Source organism: Atractosteus spatula, chromosome 5, assembly GCF_055471065.1.
Source record: "Atractosteus spatula isolate fAtrSpa1 chromosome 5, fAtrSpa1.hap1, whole genome shotgun sequence".
Classification (NCBI taxonomy): domain Eukaryota; kingdom Metazoa; phylum Chordata; class Actinopteri; order Semionotiformes; family Lepisosteidae; genus Atractosteus; species Atractosteus spatula.
Window position 1 is genome coordinate 19,680,102 of NC_142710.1, and position 24,459 is coordinate 19,704,560.

Below are 24,459 nucleotides of genomic sequence, written 5' to 3' on the forward strand. Positions count from 1 at the left end.
TTTTGTTATGGTTTTCCAAAAGGTAAGCTAAGTTTCTGAAGACTCTCAGACATCCATGCATCCCTCTTGATGCTTTTCATAATTGAGCCTTTCTAAAAGCCCTCATTCCTGTATGGTGTTTCCATTGCCCAGGAAAGATTGCAATACAGCAAATGGCTTCAGCTACTTGTTTCTTCTTTCTCCTGTTACCAGAGCTAGAAGTTTATTTTTTAATTCATCTTATTCTAATAAATAAGAGGCCTTAATTAAGAATTTTTTTAAGATGTCATAAAAAATCTCCGCTGTCCCCGACACAGCATCAGTGCTCTTCACAGAGATGTTTGAATTATGTGCAATTTGAAAACATAAAAACCTTGAACATAAAACTGTACTTGATTGAGTTGAACTATTTGGTAATGCTATATTATTTTTGCACTGTTTGCTCTGTTTGTATACTTTTGCATTATTTTTTTAACAGATATGGATACTGGTATACTGGTACCATACTCGTTGTTTACATTATTATTGTATTTTCTGTCTGTTGTCTTCTCTGCTGTTCTGTACAGTATATACCGCACCTGAGAGACTAATGAGAAACACTTTTCATTATGCTATGCACCTGTGTAAATATAATGACAAATAAAGTTGAAACGATTTGAAAATGCAATACTTTTAAAAAGCTTATATTGGTGATGAGTAACATTTTGCTCATATATTTTAAGATTAAAAGCTTCTTCACAACTATCAACATAAATAAAGAGAATTTTGGGGGCATATGGAGTCATTTAAGGTCTTTTGCCTGTATCCCCAGTACAGGAAACCTGGACCAAAGAATGGCAGCACATTGACAGGGGTTTGCTCAGAGTCTTGTTATGTTAATGAAAGATAAGATACTGCTTTTTTCAAAGTATGGATTTCAATTATCTGTTTTGAATTGCTGTTCATCTTGATTTAATGGCTTAGAATTCTCAGCCTCAGAGAAAACAAAAGGTTTTATTTTAATAAAGAAAAAAACAAAAGCTCGAAGGAACTGTGAGGCACAGACATGGAAAATCTATTTGATTACTCCTGTTATGCCTTAAGTCTGAATGTGATGCTCTTAATATTGAAACAACAATAGTGTGCATACTCTGTTATTCTAAATTGTTTTCAATGCTTTTGCTTAATGCTTCAACTTGCTCTGTCTTACAGTGTTCCAACATTCCAAGGCCTTCCAGAGGAGATCTTGAGCAAACTAGCTGATGTCCTAGAAGAGGTGAATGTTTCTTTTTCTATAAAAATCCCAGGGATGTTTTTTGCTTTGCTTTGTTCCTTTTAAGTCCTTGGTGATAGTCCAAGAACATTTATAATCCTTAATATTTTACTCACCTTGGCAGTTTTGTTATGGTTTAACAGCTGTGGGTTTGTAGATTGCAAACATGTTCCTTAGTTTTGAACTTTGAGAGTTGTGAATCTGTGAATCACGTTTGTTCTCCTGTTTGTTCACTGTTTTTAGGGGCTTTTTGTATGTGAGCAGAAATAATTTTAAAGAAAATGAATTTTACTACACTGGATAATTGTGAAGTGAATATTTAGGCTATTACAACAGCGAATATACAAAAAGACAAAAGATATTAGAAATGTTCTACTCTTGTACTCTGCTTATTCTACTGGTACAATTTCATCAATAATAACAGTGATTAAAAATGTCAGTAGCTTTTTGCCATCAGCACTTTTGTATTCATCTGTTTTTCAGATTGCTATGACTTGTTTAATGTCTTGGATACATCAGGCTATAATTTAAAATCAGTCAGCCGTTTAAGCATAGTACATTTACATTAAATAAATAGACTGAAGACCTTCAGGTAAGTGTGGGTGGCAAGCAGTGAAGATAATGTAAGCAAATGTACACAAGCTAACAAAATTGTTCATTGATTTTGTGAACATTAACATTACCCTCTGAACCTATACGGCCCCTGTCCCCCATCTCCTAGAATTAAATGGGCTGTGGTGTTCTGTCTTTAAAACACTTTCACACAAATATTCGCTCTGATTAAGGACACTTGAACTCGGTGGAATGTTAAATTGAGCTGTGTCCACCACCGTTGTTCAGTCTTAATGTTGAAAAAGAGTTCAGCACGGCACTGGCATATAAAGAAAAAAAATGTAAAGTCCATTGGATATGTACTGTATGGTCTCACTCCAAATACCCATCACATTTAAATAAAACTGATGTGAGGATTTGCTGGCATTATGAATGAATTGCATTTACATTTACTGACCTTAGAACAGCAGCATGTGACTTAGTACTTTTAAAGAGCAATGAGAAGAGCCTCTAGGTTTGTATGATTACAGAGTTTCTCTCTAGAAGCCTAATTATTAATCAGTTTGCAAATGTAACACCCCAACACGAAAGTGGTGGCCTTAGGATCTCAAAATCTTTAAGTGTCAGCTGGAGAGCAGAGGAACATTAAATATGCTAAACTATGCAAAAAATATGTTATTCTAGCCTTTAAGGCTTTAGTTTCACAACGATACATTTATATTTAATTAATGTTTTGTTAATGTATCTGAATTTGTGACCTGAAGAAAAGGAGCTGTGCCCTATGGATGGTGTGGCCTCTGCTTTCTCGCAATCACTAAAGAATGACCTCAGATTATTTTAATTAATTATCTGGACCAGAATCATTTCAATATTGAAATTGCAGATTTATTCCGCACCATTCAAAAACTAATTTGACAACCTTAGAAGCAATGTGACTTGGGAATGCCTGAAACTGTGAACTTAATTGACAAAACCCAGAACCGCTAGATTTTTCTACTGTATGTATGAAAAGTACACAGTTTCTGTCATGTCTTTCCTGCCTGGTTATATACGGAATGCTTGTAACCTAGCAACACTCCATACAAGATTCCTGAGCCTTACATACTCTGGCGCTATGGTGGACCTCATGCACACACTCCTAGAATTTCTAAAGGGGTACCATTTCATTAATAGGGTAATTTAGGGCAGGTTTTGTTCCTAATCTTGCTTGTACTGCAGTGCTTCCAGTTGTCATCCCCACTTGAATATGGGGCCTGTTTTTACACTTCAGGAGTGTATTGTCAAACTGCAGTCCTTTCACCAGTAGCCTGGCTCAGCTTCAGGTTTTTATTGTTTCAGTAGCACCCATTGTCTGTTATCCACTGGCAAGAAAGGACTGCATGTTAAATAAATTCAATTAATGCTGTAATTAGCACCATTAACGAATCATACACAAAGAGGGAGAGAATTAGACAGTTATTCAAAGTCTACAGAAAAAGTACAATAGTGAAGATGTTAAGCTAAACACATGCAGTTACACACTGAGATTTTAGCATGAAACTACCAGTAAAATTTTACAATTTAAAACTACATTGGAAGTGGCATCTATCCCAAGTGGAGCTTGACATTTCCATAAACATCAATTACTGCAGCTATGAAATGTTTCAAAATGTTATTGTATAATCAATATTTTGATTTATTAAAATGTTATTAGGTACAGTGCACTATACAGTGTTCATAGAATTGACAAGGAGTGTTCACATATGAACCCATGTAGCTTTAAAGGAACAAGTAATAGATTTATTCCATGCTGAAAAAGGAAGAAAGAAAACACAATGTTTCGGCCGTGGAGCCTTCTTCAGGTGTGAAGAATAATACTACCTAAAAGTACTCTTCTGGTGAATGGTGTATTAGGTCTACATTGTCATTGTATAGTCAGGTCATCTGGTTAGAAAATAATTGTATCATATTAGTCTCACTGTGTTTAACTCACTACTCACTACTTTTAGGTAGTATTATTCTTCACACCTGAAGAAGGCTCCACGGCCGAAACATTGTGTTTTCCTTCTTCCTTTTTCAGCATGGAATAAACCTATTACTTGTTCCTTTTCCTACGCATGCTGACGCAGCTTCCCACCATGTACTGTAGCTTTAGTTGCTTGAAAGTAATAAAAACCGAGCACTGATTTATTAAATAGGATTAGTTTTGTTATTTTTTTCATTTCTTCAAGATTATTCATTTTGTCTTGTTTATGGAATCAAAACAAATTTTACTATGCTTACGTTTCTTCTTCATTGCTGCAAAATAAAATGGATACAATAAAAAATAAACTCAAAAGCAAAAATCTTTGTACAGCTAACTGTACAAATTCAATCTAGTTGATTATCTTATTCTAGAGTTTTCTTTTCATCTTCTGTTTTTACAACTAATGTGTAAACTAGTCAGAGCTGAGTTGGCAGGCCATTGGTCATAACTGAACATAACTTGCTCTTGAAGTCCAGTAATCGTCTCCAGATTTGACTGTTGTAAAAGGTCGTGTGCTAATCCAGTTCTAGCTTCTTTTAAGAAAAGTCGGAGTACAGCTTCTATTTCCATTACTAGAGAGTATGAACCTTAAAGAGAATACTTAAAGAGATTGCTGGAATACATGTTCAGTCCTATTTCTTTGAGCTTCACATGCTGCATGAATTTTGTATTGAGATCTTATGTTTTTGTGTATCAGATTCATGGGACTATTTGATAAACTTCCTTTGTAGTCCATTGAGTCCCAGAGACCTGTGTGCTTTTGTTCCAGATATTTTGTATAAGGACTTGTGTTTTTGGTCCAGATTTTGTATGTAGGGACTCACAGTAGGAATTGTAAAAGCTGCAGCTTTTACTTTTAAAATATTCCAGTTACTCTTTAATAAGCTGTAAAGTCTTGACTTATAGTTATTTTGTGGAAGTGTATGTGTCATATGCCTGGTAATATACGGTGAATTATAAAAAGTTTGAATTTGATTCATGCTTGAATCTGATTTTTAATGTCAAACTTATAAGACAACAGCATGTGGTTCATTAAAATATCTTAACCAAGGATGTCCTATATACTTCCAATGTTGTAAACATTTTAAGTAAAATGTCTTTTGGCAAATCCCTAAGGTTTCTATAAAAACGTATTGCCAACACTGCAGAAAGTGCAGCACCAATTCATCAAATGAAGCATCTGCTATAGTAGACCTAGAAACAGAAAAGTAAGAAATATGTTATATAATAACTGTTTGACCCTGGTGAACTATGTTTCTGAAGTTTTACTAAACTTTTCTGGCAGGGAAAAAGTTTACTAAACTTTCTTGGAAAATAAAAAAACCATCTTGAAACACCTGATCATCTTGAAAGGAATAAATCTCGAATCCTGAAACATTTGTGACACTTGGTAATTTTGCCGAAATAAAACAGGATGGAATCAATGTGGTTTTAGATATGCTGCTTTAGTTTTGGATAAAATTCAGACCTTTGTTATGAAAAAAAAAGATTTATTTTTACAGAAAAAACATGACTGAGAAATGCATAACTGAGAGTCCTCCACTACTGCTGTCTGAAAACGTGTTCTGTCAGTGTGGCATAATAAAATGTACATTAAATGCTATATAATTAGGAAATGATGATAATTAAGTGTTTCACTGCAGAGCAGATTCATCCTCCAACAGAAATGAAACCAGAAGAGTAATTATACAGTTCTCTCAAAAACAGCTTGCAAAGACTGAAGAGGCTGGAGGGAGTAGGAGCATTGAAGTTAAACCATCTTTCAAGAACCTTGGGCAATTCAGAACAGCAGCAGGAAAGAAAAACACATGGAAATTGTTTTTGCTGATAGTGCAGTTGATGGATCAGGGAAGTGGGCAGTGCTAATGTGTGTTCAGGCTAAACACAAGTTTCTTATATATTCTTGATTTTATTTTCCATATAGTGAAATGAAGAGTCCAATCACATTTAGATCAAATATAAACATTTGTACCTGAAATGAAATGTACTCTTGACATTCTTGCATTGGTGAAAGGTATAATTTTTTTAAGTTTCAGGAACTCAAAATGTGTACTTTAAGTCAATTCTTGTTTTCATTTTGTGTTAAATAACCAGGTTGACTTACCTTCAGAAACAGTTAACTTTCTATACTTACTATAAAAGCCAATTAGTCTCTTATCTGAATCTTGAGAATAAATCATTGTGTTTTAAAACAGATTTTTTTCAAAGACCTTTGTGCCATGCATTGCTCTGCTGTGCACAATTGCTAAGCAGCGAGTCCATCTCATCACTGCTGTAGACAGAGGATAAATGTTCAATCATGCTCTGCCACAAAGATTTTTATTGTTTTGTAGCTGTTGAATCTTGATGTAAACAAGAGAGACAGCATCACAGGCCTCCTGAGAGTGTATGAATTGGAGGTGTAGGGCAGAAAACACTGCAAATTGTGATGATTGTAATGGACTTACAATCATATGAGTACTGGAAGAACCTGACAAAGAATTCAGGAAGATTGGAAGACATGCAAGGAATCATGAATAATGTAAGAAGCAAAATACCAAGGCCCCCTGCTGTTGATTTTTCATGAAGCAACAGAAAGATGTTTTCTTTCTTACCAGAAAGAAGAAAAAGAAAAAAGAATCAGAATTTCCATAAGCTTTTTTGGTGCATATAGAAATATAGAATGCAAAAGAGCACAGTAGGAATGTAGTGAAAATTGCTGCTTCTGAAATGGAATTTCATACTTTTAGGATTTTTCCTTGTTTTGCAACAATTCTCCTTCCACGGCGAGAAAGTGGTGCAGAATTTTCAGTGTATTGCTGACATTTTACATTACACGTTGAGGGAACAACATAATTGCTTTCCTACAGGAAGCAGAACTAAATTCATTAAGTCTGGACCATTGAAATTTTAAAGCAAGATCAATTAGCAGGAACAGAAATGCTACCGGGAGCAGAAGGGCTGATGAATTTAAAAGGTTTTCATTTCACTTCAAGAGATTGTCTGCTCTTCAATCAGTGGCATATTATTTTTTTAAAATAGGCCCCGATTAATGCAGCATGCCATTAATTCACTGGCCCGAACATTTGGCAGATCTCCACCTCTCTTGAGACTTATCTTTTCAAGAGCTCTTTCCATCTCTAGTTTCTCTCTCCTTCTCTTTAGAGAAAGATTGCAGGCATAACGTTAGATCTGAAACCTCAGCGCTCCTATGCTGCAACTTCAATCACTTTCCTGTTTTATCGTATAGTGCAGTACCCAGGTGTGTACAATTGCACTGATGGAATTGCTTTTATGTATGTACTGTACCAAAGAGGAGGACAAGGAAAAGAGGCTATGGAGGAAAGTGCCTGAACAACCAAAATGGAAACAAAATGCAACAATCTAATGCCAAGCAATCAAAACTTATTTTGTATATGAAATGTAAAATTAATATTGTTTAGAAAAATCGTTCACTTTTATGATACTTTATACAGTATGCCACACTGTCATTTGGATAATTGATTAAACTTCTTCTAGAGTCCAGCACAAGCAGTTGCTGTGGTTAAAGTAATGTATATCAATTACTGTAGAATGCTTGTGATAGTGGAAAAAATTGCAAGGAGTGTAGAGGTAAAAATAGAAAAAGTAATAAAGTAAATAAGGGACATTAATCAGTCTGGTGTGCCTGGTTAAAAAAAAATGCCATAATAAATATCATAATGAAAATAACTGCAGCTTTCCGAACATCCTTGCTTTATTTTTAATTCCAGACATCTGGTCTCAAGTCAAGAAGTGGGCGGCCATTCCCACAGTGTTCTCAGCGATATGACAAGCTGTATGTGTCAAGGGTTCATTTCTTTCCATATTGTGTGTGTGAGGGTAACAGGAGGAGTTTTCAGCTAACCTCATTTCTTGTGACCCTCTCTGCTGCAATCTGTTGTCTACCTGCCAGATGCGAACCCTTATTCTTATCAATTATTTACATTAAGAGAAAGAAATACCCTCCAGATGGTGACAGTCAATATATTCTGAACAGAACACAAGATGTAGGAGAAGAGCAGGTTTCAAGCATAAGCCACATCTTTTTCTCATGTTTTTTATTGTTGTATCATAGTTCAACTGTTCTCTTTTTCAATAAAACTTTGCTATACAGTATGTCTCTCCTTTCCATAGAGATTTGGTTTCTTGCTCCTACAGTATGGCAAAAATCAATCAAGGCAAAAGCAAATCAATTTGCTGCCAGTATTGATGTGGACTATTTAAAGCTTATCAGTCTTCCTTCACACATGTTGTTTACTGACAACTTTTAAATATTTGTATATGTATATGCAACAGCTTAATAAAAAGTTTGTTTATACGTTAAAATGGAATTTTATGCATTTTCATAAATTAAAGCCTACCTAAAACACATACCTAAAAATGGTTGTGATTGCTTTTGAGATGAAGTCATCTGGAAGTAATCTAGAAACTCACTTATCAACACAGGATGAGGTTTTTTTTGCTTCCCATCTTCCCCGGCTACTATCAGCACTTTTCAAACATTGATCTGACTCGCATTTCAGGCTCCATCCCTGAGATTTAGGAATTATGTGACCAAGCGGATTGATGACAATTCCATGCTGGTCTGCAGATGGCCAAGAGACACTTTGGAGCACTGCCAAGAAAGAAGCAGCGGGAAATGGCTTTGCTATGTGCGATAAGACCGAGAAAACCTGAACCTTATCAGAATAATTTATTCTGAAGTTCAAGCTCAGATTCTGCAACCTGGCTGTTCTATTACTTGCAATTTGTTCCAGCTGTTTTAGGTAGCATGGTTTAATTAAAGTGCTAGAGTGCAAGTGATTTCATAGAGAACAGACTCATTGGGGATCTACACAGATACAAAGTTTGTGTGTGTTAGTATGAAAGAAAGTGAAACCAGAAACCAGGAAGATCAAGTATTGGATTATATTTTCTTTCAATTTTGGGAGAATGTAGTTACTGTACCTACTGAGAAATGTGTACTACGCAAACATCATGAACGCCGCCTGTAAAAATTATTACCCTTTATAATTTTAGATTATTAGTGGCATTCAGTTCACTAGTATATATTTATGTTTGATCTTAAACTCTAAAATTAATGATAAAGGATTTTTTAAGTTTTGTGTGATTTTCCTCCCACCTTTAATACAATATTGTTATTGCCATATTCTGGCTTAAATAAAAAAAAAGATGTAGAGTTGTTAAAAGAATGCATTCTTATTGTTAAAATCTTAAAAGCTAACATGAATCAAATTTCCTCTAAAGCTATTTTGAGTTTAAAAATTTGTTTAGAGTTTAGAGTTCCTTTTATATGGCCATGTGGTTTTTCTTCAGGTGCTTCAGTTTCTTTCTGCAGTCCAAAGTAATGCTCACCAGGATAATTGGCATCTCTAAATTGTGCTGTTTGTAAGGGCAGGTTAACCCCATTGTACTTGTTAAATTCCACTCTGGGCTTGCACAGTGTGGCCTAATTAAAGTCCCCTGTTAATTCGCTTGCTGAGGTCATTTCTCTTACTTCTTTACCTGATCTGCTGTGTAGTGGGGCTGCTGTGTCTTACCAACAGTAGGTTGGTGCTGCTCTTCAGTAGTGGAAGAAATTAATCCCCTCCTATATATAGAGTGTTCTGGAATCCTGTGAGGTGAAAAGCACTGTTTAAATCAAAATTCAATTATCGTAATTATTCTTCAAAGAGGCTCCTTTTTCTTACACTTCTTGAGAGGTATTATTACTGTTACTATGTGTTCTGTGTATTTTCCTAGGTAGGTGCCAAAGTCAGGAAACTTATTGATGACAACAAAACGTTACAAAAAACATTTTGTTAAAAGACATATCAGAGCTGATTGTCAGGAAGAGTACAGGAAAGAAATTTGTCAAAATTCAAATTTAGATAAAGTATCTAGCCAGTATTACACTAGCTAGTGTAATTCTCTGCTTTACTCCCTTTCTTTTTAAGCTATGTTCTTGCTTTTCGTCTTCTTGAAAACTTATTTAGCTTTCATTACTGTATGTTATTATTGGATATCAGCACTGTTCATAGAACACTCCATGAGCAGACATGTGCACATTACAACACCTCTTTTTGTTTGTTTGATATACACTATGTCATTTCTGTGTTGAATTCCAAGGAGGTGAGAGTCTTCCAAATGAATAGGGTAGCATCTGTAAATAATTTCTCTGTTTTGTTTTTGAATACCTTACATCTCAAAAGATGCTGCGTTGAACCTGGGTTAAAACCAGATCGAAGGTCCTGTTTAATTTTCTCTTTCAGTGAATTAGGATTTCATCAGGTGAAAAACATCATAAGCAGCAAATGTCACACAAGGGAAAATGTCTGGGATTCTTGACTCCACATAAACGGCCTGGTCCATCAGAAGGATTATTCAGGGGTAAAGGGATGCTTGACAAAAATTCCCTTAAGCTCCCTTACGACCAGCTTTCTAGAAATGCTAGACAGCCATGAATAACAGTTTTTTTTCTCTCAACAGACACACTACGAGGATGGGGAGTACATAATAAGACAGGGAGCCAGAGGAGACACATTCTTTATCATCAGCAAAGGAAAGGTAAGGCTTTTATCAGTGATATAACAGACATTATTAACAGTGATCGAGGCAGCCCAGGAGACAGCACTAGTCCTGTCACCTCTTGTCAAGGCAGAGGCTACCATATTTCAGCTAATTTTTCTTTTTTTAAACAGGAGGAGTCATCTCTTTCTCTTTCCAATGTAATTTCATTTTTCTTTATGGTTCAGTTGATCTGATTTAGTTGAATAAAAATGGATACGTATTAAGAATTACAGAGCTTAATTCTGAAAACCTTCACTTGTACAGTACTGCGGTGCACTTTTACAGTTTTGGACTCCTAAATAAAGGAAGGATTTAGAAGGAGCCCAGGAAAGAAATGCAAACACTGATCCCAGGGCTTAAAGAAACGAGGTATGAAAAGTGTTTGAAAGAAATAAAGCTGTGCAGCTTAGAAAGAAGAAAGGTTAGGAGAGATTTAATCAAATACCATTTATCTGGTTCATGGCAAATTAACAAGCCCCAGTAGCCTGAGTGGCCTTTGAGGCTTGAAATTGGTATATCTGAAGTAAGAGGACTCTTAAAATAATGAAAAAGTGCATTCTGTTGTTCGTAGTCTCTTCAATGCTGAATTCCAGGTATTCTAGGTGTCAGAGTCTTTCTGTTACACCTAAAATACTTTACATGTCTGGACAAACGTTTCATACAAAGATTTGAGTAATATCCTAGGAAACAGTCAACAAAAGCAACAACAATAATTGGATACAGAAAGGGCATGTGATGTATTTAGATTTTCAGAAGGCTTTTGATAAATTTTCATATAAATAATGAATTCTCAAAAGGCACTCAGGGAAACATGTTTATATTGAGAACTCATCAAATAGAAAACAGAGGATACAAATAAGAGGTAAATATTCAAATTGGGGAGATGTAAATAGTGGTGTTCCACAGGGATTTGTTCTGGATCACTGCTCTTCTAACTTTATGTCAATGGTCTAGATTGTGTTATAGTTAGTAAACTAGTCAAGACTGTAGACGATACCAAATTAGGAAGAATAGCAAACACCACAGCAAAATTAAATTCTAAAAAAAAATTAAATCAACTACAAGACTGGGTGTATTTAAGGTAAAGCATATTACAGAGAGGTAGTAAAAATATAAACTTTAAATACAAAATACTGATCTAGAAGAAGCTAATTATGAAAAAGACCTAGGCACTAATGTAAACACATCATTCATATCTCCTAGACAATGTGGAGAAGCAATTAAAAAAACAAACAAAATGCTTGGGTATATAGTTATAAGTGTAGATTTGATATCAAGGTACGACATGCTTAAACTGTATAAAACTAATAAGGCCTCATTTAAAAATGGTGTGTACAATTATAGTCACCCCGTTATAGAAAGGATATTCAGAAAAAGACAGCAAAGTCAACCCCACGGATATCTTAAGAATTATCAGTGAAAAAAGAACCAGAGGACACAAGTGTAAACTAGGGGGTACTGCATTTAAAACTGAGAACAGGAGTCACTTCTTTACCCAAAGGGTTGTGGGAGTGTGGGACAAGCTATCAAGTCAAGTTGAAGAAGCGGATACCCTGGCTTCTTTCAAGAAATGGCTGGATTAAATCTTTGAATCAATTAACTACTAACTAGTAGATCATTTGTTACCTTTCTTATGAGTAGTTTTCTTAACCCAAAATATGATATTATAGCTATTCTGCTCTCACTCACTACCTGGGAAAGCAATAAAAATATTAGTAGAGCCCTGACAATTACAAATCTAACCCATGAGCATTTTCATTTCCTTGATACCTTCCTGAGCACATATTGCTTTTTAAATTTAGTCTTCATTTTTGTATTATTCTCTACTGTCTACAGCCATGTTTTTTTACTCCTGTAAGAACAAGGTATTTGTCTAACACCTTGGCACATCCTTACACTTTCTGAAATGTCCTATAAGTTTCCTGTTTGAAACCACGTAAAAGACAGCAATCCTTCTGCAGCTTGTGACCGAAAGTATTTAAATACAGGACTAGATATCACAGAGTACTCTTATGAATTTGAAATCTTAGTAGAGATTTAGATTATATGATACTTCTAGATATTTTCCTCTCAGTACGTAGACAAGCAGATGCAGCTATAGTTTGCTCTTGGTCAGGCACAAACAAACAGGTTCATTTTCACAAATGGACATAATTGAAATAAATAGGCACAAAAGAAATAAGAAAAAAACATACAACACAAATTTCAGCTGTACTTGGGAGCATGTCTGATGCAGTTTCTGACTGAACATGGAAAGACAGTTAGCAAAGAAACAGCTGGGAAAAAAAACAAAGGGTTATGAAGCTGCGTTCCTTCTTCTTGCTGTCTCACAGGACTTTAATTAATATGTGCTGTTTAACTGTTGTTCTTTCCAGGATCCCTTCCATATTGTTTTAATATGTACATAAATCCCTACCAGATACATTCAGAGTTTATGATATCTCTGGGAATATGGAATGAATATTAAAAAGCTAACGAGCGAAGTCGGTAAAGCCTGATGTGTTGTCCTCTGGCAGGTGAATGTCACGCGGGATGATTCACCCAATGAACAGCCTGTCTACCTTCGAACACTGGGGAAAGGAGACTGGTTTGGAGAGAAAGCCCTCCAGGGGTAAGATATTGCAGACTCTCAGAACCCTGTTTACTGATGCAGTGCAGATCGTGTTAGATGAGCTGTGAGCCCTGAACCAGTGTCAAAAGATTGCCTAACATGAATCTGGGAGTTTGGGTGAAGACTCCAGCTTCACATTGCTAAACTCCTGAACTGCACTTCCAAAACAAGGCGTTCAGTATCCATATCTGCTTGCTTCTTGTGCAAATTGCTTCAGTATGTTTGTCCTACTGCTCAGTGAATGCATTTGAAATATACCTAATGGTGGATAAGCACTGTCTTCAGCGAGTGCCTGTTAATGAATTCCATTTTTACAGTAGCTTTCTTTGTTTCTCACACTTTCAAAATGCAATACACTCACAAATATTAAGACGTTTTGGGAGAATAAAAAATCTTGCTTTTGAATTTCCCAGTCTGTTGCATCAGCAAAAAGTGCTGAAAACATTGTTCATGTGTCTGGAGGTGCGCTGTAAAATTGTGCACTGGCAGTGGAAAACATTCTACAAAAAAACAACACAAAATAGTAAGGCAGTAAGACCCAGGAGGTACACATTTACAATAACAGCTTGCGTACTTTGGGGTTTATATTATGCCCTTGACAGTAACCTTCAGATTCCATTGGCACTAAAAAAATAAGAAGCTGCTTTTTTCCATTCTACTTTATTTATTATAATATATTCTTAATGATAAAAATTATAGGTTTTTAAAGTGACATAGCAGCATTACAATATTGTACCCAGCTTTTCAGATATGAGACTGGTTTTCCTCTTAGGTGTTGAAGAATTCAGTGTTATTTTCAGGAAGTATTTATCATCTTCTACACATAAAGGCAATGGGTCTGTTTATTTTTCCCATACAGTATATCTAGGTATAGCATAGCTTGACTTCTTATGGAAGAAATCATTTATTTCCGTTTGTGTATACAGGTTTCTTATAGATATCAGAAAGATATAAATTAACTAATTATCTTTTATTGTAAGGCTAAATCTAAAAGAAAAGAATCAAACACTTCCCACAAAAGAAAGATCCTCCAGGTATGCCTGAGTGCATAGGCTACAAGGACATCTTGTGGTCCGAAGAAGAATTACAGTTCTACACTGACTGAAAGCTGGTTTTACAGTACTGTGCTGTACAGTATGTGCACTTTAAACAGAAATTAAATTTGGTTGAGTTTCTAAATTCTGTAGTGTGCATTTGCTCAAATAAAAATATACCAATGAAAGAGCTTCCTTTGCTTTTTTCAAATTAATTAAAGTGGAAGAAAACATTGTGTTGGCTGATATTGTAGTGCAAATTTGATTAATAGGAGCAATGTTATTAGTTGTCCCTGAACAGCAAAATGGTGTCAAAATGATGTCACAGTGAATCAAGGGGTGATATTAAATCAACCTGGAGGCGCCAGACTAGCCATAGAGAACAGCTCTAATGGCTCTTGGTGATGTCTCCTAAAATCAGCTGGAAAACTACACTAATGGTATTCTCACAGCATCTGCAGTGACTTAGTAACCTAATGGGTTGGTGTTTAAAAAATAAATCCAAGCTAGGGGAACTCTTCTGGAAAGGTCTGCATGGTTCAGTTTGGAAACTCACAGCTCACAGTGCATTAAGGCAGGAAACACTCATTAAAATGTCAACATCTTATTGCAAGAAGAACATCCACTTCAGCCAAACAGGTACAGGGATCACTATCTGGTAGGGAAGTCTGAGAACATTTGAAAACCCTGGGAAACAAGCTAATTATTTTCCTACAAAATATAACATATTCCAGTGAAAAAAAAAGAGTTCCAGGTAATTAAGTGCTTGGTCTTAAATGCCAGGATTGTTTTAGGAACAAAAACATGTCTTACTTCTATTAATTATTCTATTAGTGTCTATCACATACAGTACATGGAAGTTTTACTTCTATTACATGTATGGCTAAGGAGACAATTATTAGAACTATGGTTTTTATTTATTGGCACTACATACTATAAGCAATTCTCCAGTCCATGGGTACTTCACCTGTCTTGAGTGACTCTTGGAAGAGTCAATGACTTCTGCATAAGATCTCTCATTCCTTAAGTACAATTGGTAGTAGGTACTGGATATGTACTGGATCCCTGCTTTTCCTAATTGATGTCAATGATCAAGATTCTGTTACATTTGGTAATCTAGTCAAATTTACAATAGCTAACAACAGGGGGTTTGCAAATGTTATACAGGGAGCAAAGTATCTTCATAAACACAGAAAGCAAGACTGGATAAACATCTGGCAGGTGGCATTTTGTATAGTCAAGTGAAGAGTTTTACATGCAGGTACCAAAAGCAATGATTTGCAATAAACATTTGATATATTTATAAAATGGTAAACACTGATCTTGAAGAAGCTATCTAAAAAAACACTTGTGTTGACCCATTATCTTCCTCTCAAGACAGGTAAATAAAAAAAAGTAAAAAGCATATTTAAAATAGGATACATACTGTGGCTAACAGAGGAGAATTGAAAATAAAGGATACTATGTTCAAATCATGTAAAATATTGTTATACTTTAATGTTGAAATATTACATGTTAATATTCTGTACAATATATTGCCTTGGAATCAGACCCAAAAATACCAAGTACCTTCCCAGAATTAAAAGAATATCCTAAACCTGGGGTTCTTAACCCGGAAGTCGCGACGTACTCCTAAGGGCACTCACTTAATAGGCAATACAGACCGAATCAACTGAAGGGTAACACGCACACTATGGCGGTAAACGGGGCATGTACGCCGGTTCAGGGCAGTTACACATCAAAGGACAATAACAGAGGTAAACAATTAATATTATATAGGCCTGCACGTTTAAGACTATTTACATTAGCAGGGTGACTTAGTGGTCACTCTGCGAGCCTACAGACCACCCCCCGGCTACAACTCCCAGCCTGCTCTATTAATTTCTACTGGGTGGGCCACGATTGTATTTATATTTGTAGCACTTTTTTTCTTTTGCGCAAGGCAGTCGTGATTAGCCTAGCAATGGAGATTTTTTCAATAGGTGGCACTGGAAGTGTGAGAGCCAAAAATAATGTGGAGAAACGCACAGAAGAAAACTCCAAACAGAAAAAACCGACGAAAAATACCTAAAGTACGGATTTACACAGACAAGTGATGGAGAGGATGCACGATAGCCATGTGTGGTTTGTGGCGAAGTGTTGGCTAAGGAAAGCCTCAGGCCCTCCAAACTGCTACGCCACTTGATGACCAGACACTCGACCTTGCAGTCTAAACCTGTTGAATTTTTTGAACGAAAGCTACAGGAGCTAAGAGGCCACCAATCTACCCTCCAAAAAGCCACCACTGTGAACCGGAAGGCACTTCAGGCGTCTTTGGTCATAGCTAACCGGATTGCCAAAACTGGGAAGCCACACAGGTTAGGTGAGACTTTTTTCTTAGCGTGCGCTAAGGAAATGTTTTCAATCATGTGTGGGAAAAGCACTGTAGAGCAGCTAGCAGTGATATCAGTGTCAAATGATACCGTGTCTAACCGCATTGGGCGTATGGCAAGAGACGTGAAATAGCAGGTGATCGCTAAGATAAAATCTAGTGTGTATTTTTTACAACTTGACGAGGCCACTGATGTCTCCGGATATGCACACATGCTTGTTTACGCCAGATTTGTTGAAGAGTGAGAAATTAATGAGGATTTTTTTGTTCTGTCGTCCTCTTCCCGAGCGTGCCACTGGCGATCCACTTTTCGTTTGGTTGGACACATATGTACGTGAGCATGAAATCGACTGGAAGAAGCGTGTGGGAATCTGCTGTGACGGTGCTCGAGCTATGAGTGGCAAACACAGTGGGCTGGTCACGAAAGTACAGGCCGTTGCTCCGTTCGCTTTGTGGACGCATTGTATGATTCATAGGCATGCCCTTGTGGCTAAAAAATGCCCCCCAAACTCAAACAAACAAGTAATGGATGAAGCTGTTTGTACTGTAAACTCCATCAAGGGCAGTGGAACAAACGCACGACCTTTAAAGATTATTCCAAAAATTAAGCATAGGATGACTGGAGAGGCAGCCTTTTGCTACTACGCACCCAAACTGTGGAATAGTATTCCTAAAAATATTAGAGAGGCTGGCTCTGTGGATATTTTTAAATGCCAGCTCAAAACTTATTTTTATGCTCTTGCTTTTATTTGGTTTTTTCTTATATAGTTTTAAGCGCTATTTGTATTGTTTGTGCATGGTTCTTTTAATTTGTTGTTGTTGCTTATTTTAAGTTGCTTAAGGTTTTTTAACTTTATTTTTTTGTAAAAAGCACTTTGAGCTGTATGAAAGGTGCTATATAAATAAAAAATATTATTATTAAGTGAGTAGGCTTATAATTTATACAACGTGACGATTTTTAAATCGTTCTGTGTGTGTGGGGGGGTTCGCGAAATATTTTTAACCCCAAAAAAGGGTTGCACTCTCTGAAAGGTTAAGGACCCCTGTCCTAAACTGATGGACTGAAAGAACTGAAGCTTTTAACTTTCAAATGAAAAGACAAGGAGTACACTTGATTTAAATATTCCTAATTTTCACAGACATAAGCAATGCCGATCGAACAGACGTCTTCAAAATCAAAAGCAAAACATGAGCTAGAGGACACCTCTTGGAACTACAGGGAAGTACTTTTTCAACTAAGAACAGACAGTACGTTTATCCATAAAGATTACACAATTTATAATCCGGTAACTTTTTTTCTAAACTGTCTTAACCTTCTTAGTTAGCAAACTGTCTGAGAAGAGTAGCTAAAATTTGAAGAGATTCTCATCCAGATTTCTACCACCTGCTGAGCTAACTGCCACTTGGTGTCTGCCCATAGATCAGATTACAAATATGTACTGTATATGTTATCTGAGACTGGCAGTTGCACATAGTGTTAAAGCATGAGAAATAAGCTAATTAATAAAGTTGGTAATATGGTTTAAATATTTATGCACTGGGCTTGGGTTATATCTGCAGTATAATTAACAGCAATCCTAATGTAAATCAATTTGAAAGTTTTTAGCCTAAATCCATTATGCTGATTAGAAGTTTATGCTCTTACTAATAACTTTATGATTGCAGTGCATTAATGTGGTGTTTCATTTACATGTCTGTCTACACAAAACTAAAGAAAAGTGCTTGCTATTCATTGTGTAATAAATATTTATATTTAGGTATCATCTTGTCAGATGCCTTTGTTAATATAAATTATGTAAATGTGTGCATAGATGTGTAACAGTGTTTTGAAAGTAAAAACTAGAGCTAATTCAGAGTTATTTTCTAAATGTAAGAAATGAGAAGGTAAGGCATGATGTAGCCCATTGCCTCCAGAGGCAATAATATCTGTATCCAAGAAATGATGGTCTGTATTGGCTGTGATAAGCCCAAATGACGTTTGTATGTTGTGTAGAAGGTACGGCACTGTGGACAGAAACCTTTCATCTTAATTCTCTGATGCTCTATTGTTACAATTTAGTATTCTACTGTACAGTGAGAAAGAAATTAAGATAAAAAAGCAGCAATTAAAATCTTCCATTGGTTTCAAAATTAAATACGTTGCCTTTGGTTATATTTTTCCTAGGAACATTCAAATACTCATATATTAATACTTCAAAATATATTTGAAAGTTAAAATTAGACCAAAAGAAAACAAAAGGCTGCTAAGGATGTTTTTATTAAGCACTGGTGAACTTGTCAAATGATATAAGGTTCATTAAGGGACAGACACATTGTGTTGTAACGGCAGTCAGCAATACAAAATCATAAAAATCTGAATTTTTGGGGAATGTTGGTTCATGTCACTTACTTTTAAGATTACTGTGCAGTATCTTATTCATTCAGAAATGCTGGTGAATCCAAAGAAAATATACATCTGAATAATCATAAACAATTAGATTAATTGTAGTGCTAATTCGATTTTCAGTAATGAAGTTTCCTTCTCATAGGTTGGACACTTACAGGGATCTACATACCTGTAATTGACCAGTGGTTGTAGGACCAATGTTTGGATTTTCCATTTCCTTCAGGTGTTGAACTGTGTTAAAAGTTGTTTGTTAAAAAGTGTGTGAAAGTGAATGGATTATAAAATACGTTTAGTTTTTCTTTGTAGTCATCAAAATCTATTAGCCATGTTTAAAATGCATCAATGAAAATCAGGCTTTTTAACACTGTAGTGTCAGCATCCATTCTGATTCTATTTACAGCATATGTACATCATTTATTAATTAATGTTTTTTTTTTAGTTATTACAGCATGCACAACAATTATTGCTTAATTAATAAGGTTGAAGACGGTTTCAATGGAGAATGATTTTTTTTAGAATTGACCTTATTTGGTTTCCAATAGCTTCCCCTTGGGTGCAGATTCCATATTGTTTAGAATGCTTAATTGTAATTTGTGTTGAAGGTGGGTGGAGTGATAGAGTACTAGCCATGCTCACCCAATGTGAGCACCAGCTATACTGGTGATTGAGGTCACCAGTGTTCACTGTTCCACTCTAACCTCAACATGTAGACCCATCAGTGCTGCTTGGACTGTGTTGAATACCAGATGGTCAGCCATTCACCTTGTAGACTCAAGAGTAACGTGAAGTCTACCTTTACTTTTTTAAAGTGATAAAGTTTGCTACTTAAAGAAGATTCCATTTTTAAATCATACTTGTAAGTGTTAATAGTCTCTTATCTGGTCACAGTGTTAGTTCAGCATTGAGTGCTGGTTACTTTACCAGCAATAATGAAGTATCTGTATTAGTGTCCATACGTAGGAGAAATTATAATTCTGTTACATAGCATATATTTCATTGTATGGAATAGTTCTGCTTAGAAATATGCCTCATAAAGAGACAAATTAAAGGAGTCAATATTTATGTACTGTGATTGTATTAATATCCAATCACATGGTGTCCATGTATTAATACTGTACTGATAATTAATTATGATATCAATTGCCTTCAGGTTGTATTTACAGAATATACATTTTGCTGCTCTTACATTCTTAGATTCTTGTCTTTGTCCTTGCAAACTACAGATGTACAGTAAGGTCACAGATGCACACCTTATTGCAGCTCAATTCTCAGTTAGCAACTTATAAAATCTGACTTATACATTCAAATGTGTCTGTTCAGAAACACCAGTGGAATTACATCACTTTTGATTTCACATTTGTGATAAGAGGGAGAAGCCTGTTGCCTGTTTTCACCTTGGAATGTCAGCAGATCTACTGATACTTTTCTCAGCTTCTGGCAGTGGTTTAAATTAAGATCATTGGCCCATATGTGGTAAGACTTCCAAATAACATTTTATTGCCTTTATGGTCTGCTTTAAAAGCAACAGATGTTTTTGGTGGTATAAAAAAGACCCAGAAAACCAATGTAATATCTTTGTTTCTTTCATAAATAGTTTTTTTTATAAGATTCATATGATTTTTTTTCTTGTGTCACAGGAGCAGTAAATTACACCCTGAAGTAAATATCTTTGATAGGTGCCGAAGTACTCACTGAAGATGTGTTTAAATATATAGCAGGCTTTTTCTTAGAAAAAAGCTTTTTTGATCAAACGGCTTTTGATCTCGCACCTCTGTTTTAATTAGAAGAAAATTCAGCTTATTAGCATGTTTAGCAAATCAATTGCTTCTTTACTAACGGTGTTTTGTTCTCTCAAGTCAGTGTCTTTGATGTTTAACAAGATTTACAAATCAATATGCTTTTCTTCGGTAAGCAGTTAAAAATCGTGAAGTATTTAGGGGGAGGGGATTGGGGGATATCTCAAGATTTGTTACCTGATTGATTTGTGGACAAGTAATTTTCACCAGATAAACTTTGCAGTTGATTTGCCAGATCACATTCAGGCTAATTAAGCTTGTGAAGGGGACAGCTCTGCCTTTGAATTTTTTAGGTTGAAATGTTGCACTATTTAATCTAATTGATCCTAAAGATGACAAAGAGTGAGAGACACACACGATTCAGTAAAGCTAAAGAATAATCAATTATTAAAAGCATGTATCTTTGCTGTCATAAACAATGCTGGTTTATTGCTAATGGTTATAAGTGAAATGACTGCTTTCAGTAACAGGACCATCTTGCACTGGCCATTGATGTACTCAGAGCATTACAGCCGTATTGAGCATTTTCATTATACTAAGCTTGCTAAAAATCCTTCACTAAAGACAAGATCAGGGTGCCACAGAATTCCTCCAGGATCAATGATAGATGCTTTTATACTCTTTGCGTACTGTGAGAAACAAAATCTTAATGTGATGGGAAGTGTTCTTTGACCCCTGCCTTGAGGGATGGTAGTGAGCAGTTTGAAAACCATGAAATACAGAACTGTGAAAAAAGAGCAATATACCAGATAATTGAGAGTATTCCCCCTGGGGTTAATGCATACCAGCTACTCACTAAGTGCCATTCATACTTCTTTTAACTAAGAATAAGGGTAAGCAAGTGACTGAAAATCTGTAGCAATTCTGTTGTTACAAAATTGTATATTTTATAAATAGAGACAGTAAGTGATTTGCTGTAAAAAAGTTATAATGTTCTTTTTTGAAACGATTCATGTTACATTTTGATATAAAAACCATAATAATAGCTCAATGCATTTTTTCTTTTCGGTAGGCAACCTCACCTTGCAACTTGTTGATATCTTTTAATCCTGTAATTTTCAACCATTCTAATTTTATGAACTATTAAATATAGATCAAATTAGTTTATTTTGAAAATTGATAAATAATTAGCACTGTGTGCAGGTATATATCAAAAGGTTTAAAGCAGGCACAGAGATCCTGAAACAAAGTTTCAGGTTTACTTATGAGAGTACAAATAGTGCTTTGATACCCTAGCTGAGATCTTAACGCTCCATATTACAGTGAAAGGCCTTGTTTCTTAAGTTTGTGGTTTGCCTTCCATATGTTCCAGTGAAGCAGGAGAAATGTTCTGGAAAGTTACTGTCTTGAGTGTATTTGTCATACAGCACAGGGAATCTCTCCCCATCCATGTTTTTCTTCTAGGAATAACAAAAAACAATTCCAGATGGTGAAGGAAAATAAATTCCTTCACCCAGTTTTTTCAACATTGTGATTTTCAACATTAAACTTACATTTTTGATGATCGTAACATAATTTTGACTTGACATTTAATATTTTATCACAGTAACAGGGAATATTCTAATGTTATACTTTAATTTTACACACAAATTTAGTTCATGTAACATGCTGGTAGTATGTACCTGTTGGAAATGTAGTTTGGAGGTTATGAGAGTGTAATGCTTATCAATTCTAAACTGAGAAACTATGTGGAGTTTCACACAGTCTAATCATCTGAGGGCCTTTGTCTCTCTCACTTCTTCTGTCATGGGGAGCTAGTTCTTTTCATGCTGTTACAATGTAACACATCATCAATGAAAATTGAGGTCAAGGTTGTGTGTATAATGAGTACAGAGAGTATTTACAGTTCTCAAAATTTGATAAGAATGCTGTGAGTTATCAAGATTGTGAGCAATACTGGGCATTTTAGTCTTTTTTTGACTAGTGCAAAATCTCGAAAACAAATGTTGTGTTCTGCAGTGTCTTCCTTTCTGTGTCAGAATTGAGATACAGATGCAGGACTGTACACTGTGGTAAACAATACACTGTTTCAGTGTACTGTGTCAGTACACTGAAACATGCAGCATCTATTTCAAACAGGCTCCTGTAGCTATGAGATAGAACTGACAAATAAAATTATATTAATAGTCTGTCTGAAAGCCATGGTCTGCTGTCTTGGCACATCTCTAGAGGAATTACTTAAGGTTTACAGCTGTTGGATCTATCCAAGATTGTTTATCTAGGTAAACAAGTACACATGTAGAAGTTTCCCTACAAATGTGAGTTAAATAGTTTGGACACAGCCAAATCATTATTTCTCTTTACATTGTATTACTCTTAAGCTTTTTTGTTTGATAATGCATTTTTCACTCCAAACATTTACTCAGTACTTAGCACTTTGAGGTCACTACAAAGAAAGGAATACAAAATGTCTCTAAAGAGGGACAAAGAGACTGTTAGCATTTGTATGCAAGACAAGTGTAGAACAGGTGAAGGGGGCTGGTCTCTCCTTAACAACACGACAAATAAATGAACCCAAGTCCCTTAACTACATGAATCACCTTCTATACTTACACTAGTACTATTTATAATACAAGCTTATTCAGCAGATGCAATAATTCTTTTACAGTTAGGTTTGGTATAGTTTTCCATTTATCTTCCATTACAGCATTTTAAAATACAAGTTTTCTTATTCAAATGTATTATTTTATTTTATATAAAAAAAGTATTGATCATTTTTTTCTTGTAACAGGTGGATAATTTAGTAGGATTTGTGCAATATGGAGTGTCAAGATCTTTAGCTAAGAGCTCGTCTGAAATATTTTTATATTTTATAGATAGATACTTTATTGATCCCGTGAGGGAAATTGCAGTGCAACAGCAGCTTAACACACACAACACAGCCACAGTGTAACGAATTATATAATAATAGTACAATACATACAATACAATACAAGAGTTACTCACAGTCCGACACACAAGAACAAACTAGAACAGAACAGTACACAGAAAATCGTATCACACATATGAATATAAATATAGATGTAACTATAGATATAAATATAAATGTATTGCACAGGTCCCTGGCATATATTGCACAAAAAGTGGTTGTAAACGGGAAAAAGAAAGAGAACAGATGTAGCAGTAGATGTGTAGATGCGTTTAGTCCCGAAACAGGTCACTGTCGATGTTGCCTCTGCCAAGACGCAAGGTGGATGCGTTGTACAGTCTTATGGCAGACAGCAAGAATGACCTCCAAGAATGACGGCAAGAATGACCAAGGATTATCTTCAATCCTTGTACTATTATTCACTAATCAAAGAAACCTTTTTCTCTAAAATAGCCACTGGAATAATATAATAAAAAGCTATTTTTCAAGAGGGAACATTATGAGGTCAACAATATTTTGGAAGGGAACCTGGGACCAATATGGTATGAAACACATGTTAATACCCAAAATAAAAAGGGAGATAAACTGCCTTGCTCCGCTTCATAACCTGTTATGTTTTTTGTTTTAATTTAATCTCTGAAATTTGTGTCCTGTCAATTGGACCCTTATGCTAGTGTCTTTTTAAGGCAGTTCGCGTATTTTACGGTAATACACACTGCCTCTTTCAAGATTTAACATTTAGGATTTGCACTGATGTACCACCTTTGCCATTTACCCCCTGGTGTATGAGTCCTGTCTCTTTATGGCACTCTCTCTTTATTCCTAAAGGGACCTGGCTAATTAGTGTGTTCAAGTGTTCACAGTCCTCAAAGGCATTGGCAGAATGTCAACTCAATAGATTTCTGAATCAGCAATGAAACATGAACCAGAAGAAACAAGTGAAAACCTGGCACCAACTCATTACACAAAGAGTTGTGGAGGTCTAAGACAGGCTGCCCAGCCATGTTGTTGAAGCTGATAGTTACCAGCAACCAAAGGATCCAGATAAGACAAAA

At 35.6% G+C, this 24,459-nt stretch overlaps 1 protein-coding gene across 2 annotated transcripts in view; it reads left to right on the forward strand.

Moving 5' to 3' along the window:
* Positions 1-24,459, forward strand: part of prkg1b (protein kinase cGMP-dependent 1b) — a 144,275-nt gene that overhangs the window by 89,909 nt on the left and 29,907 nt on the right. For both annotated transcript variants that reach the window (XM_088917041.1, XM_088917040.1), the window contains exons 5-7: positions 1,171-1,234; positions 10,257-10,334; positions 12,854-12,948. In XM_088917041.1, coding sequence (XP_088773167.1) covers positions 1,171-1,234; positions 10,257-10,334; positions 12,854-12,948 — 237 coding nt within the window. The remainder of the gene's footprint in view (positions 1-1,170; positions 1,235-10,256; positions 10,335-12,853; positions 12,949-24,459) is intronic.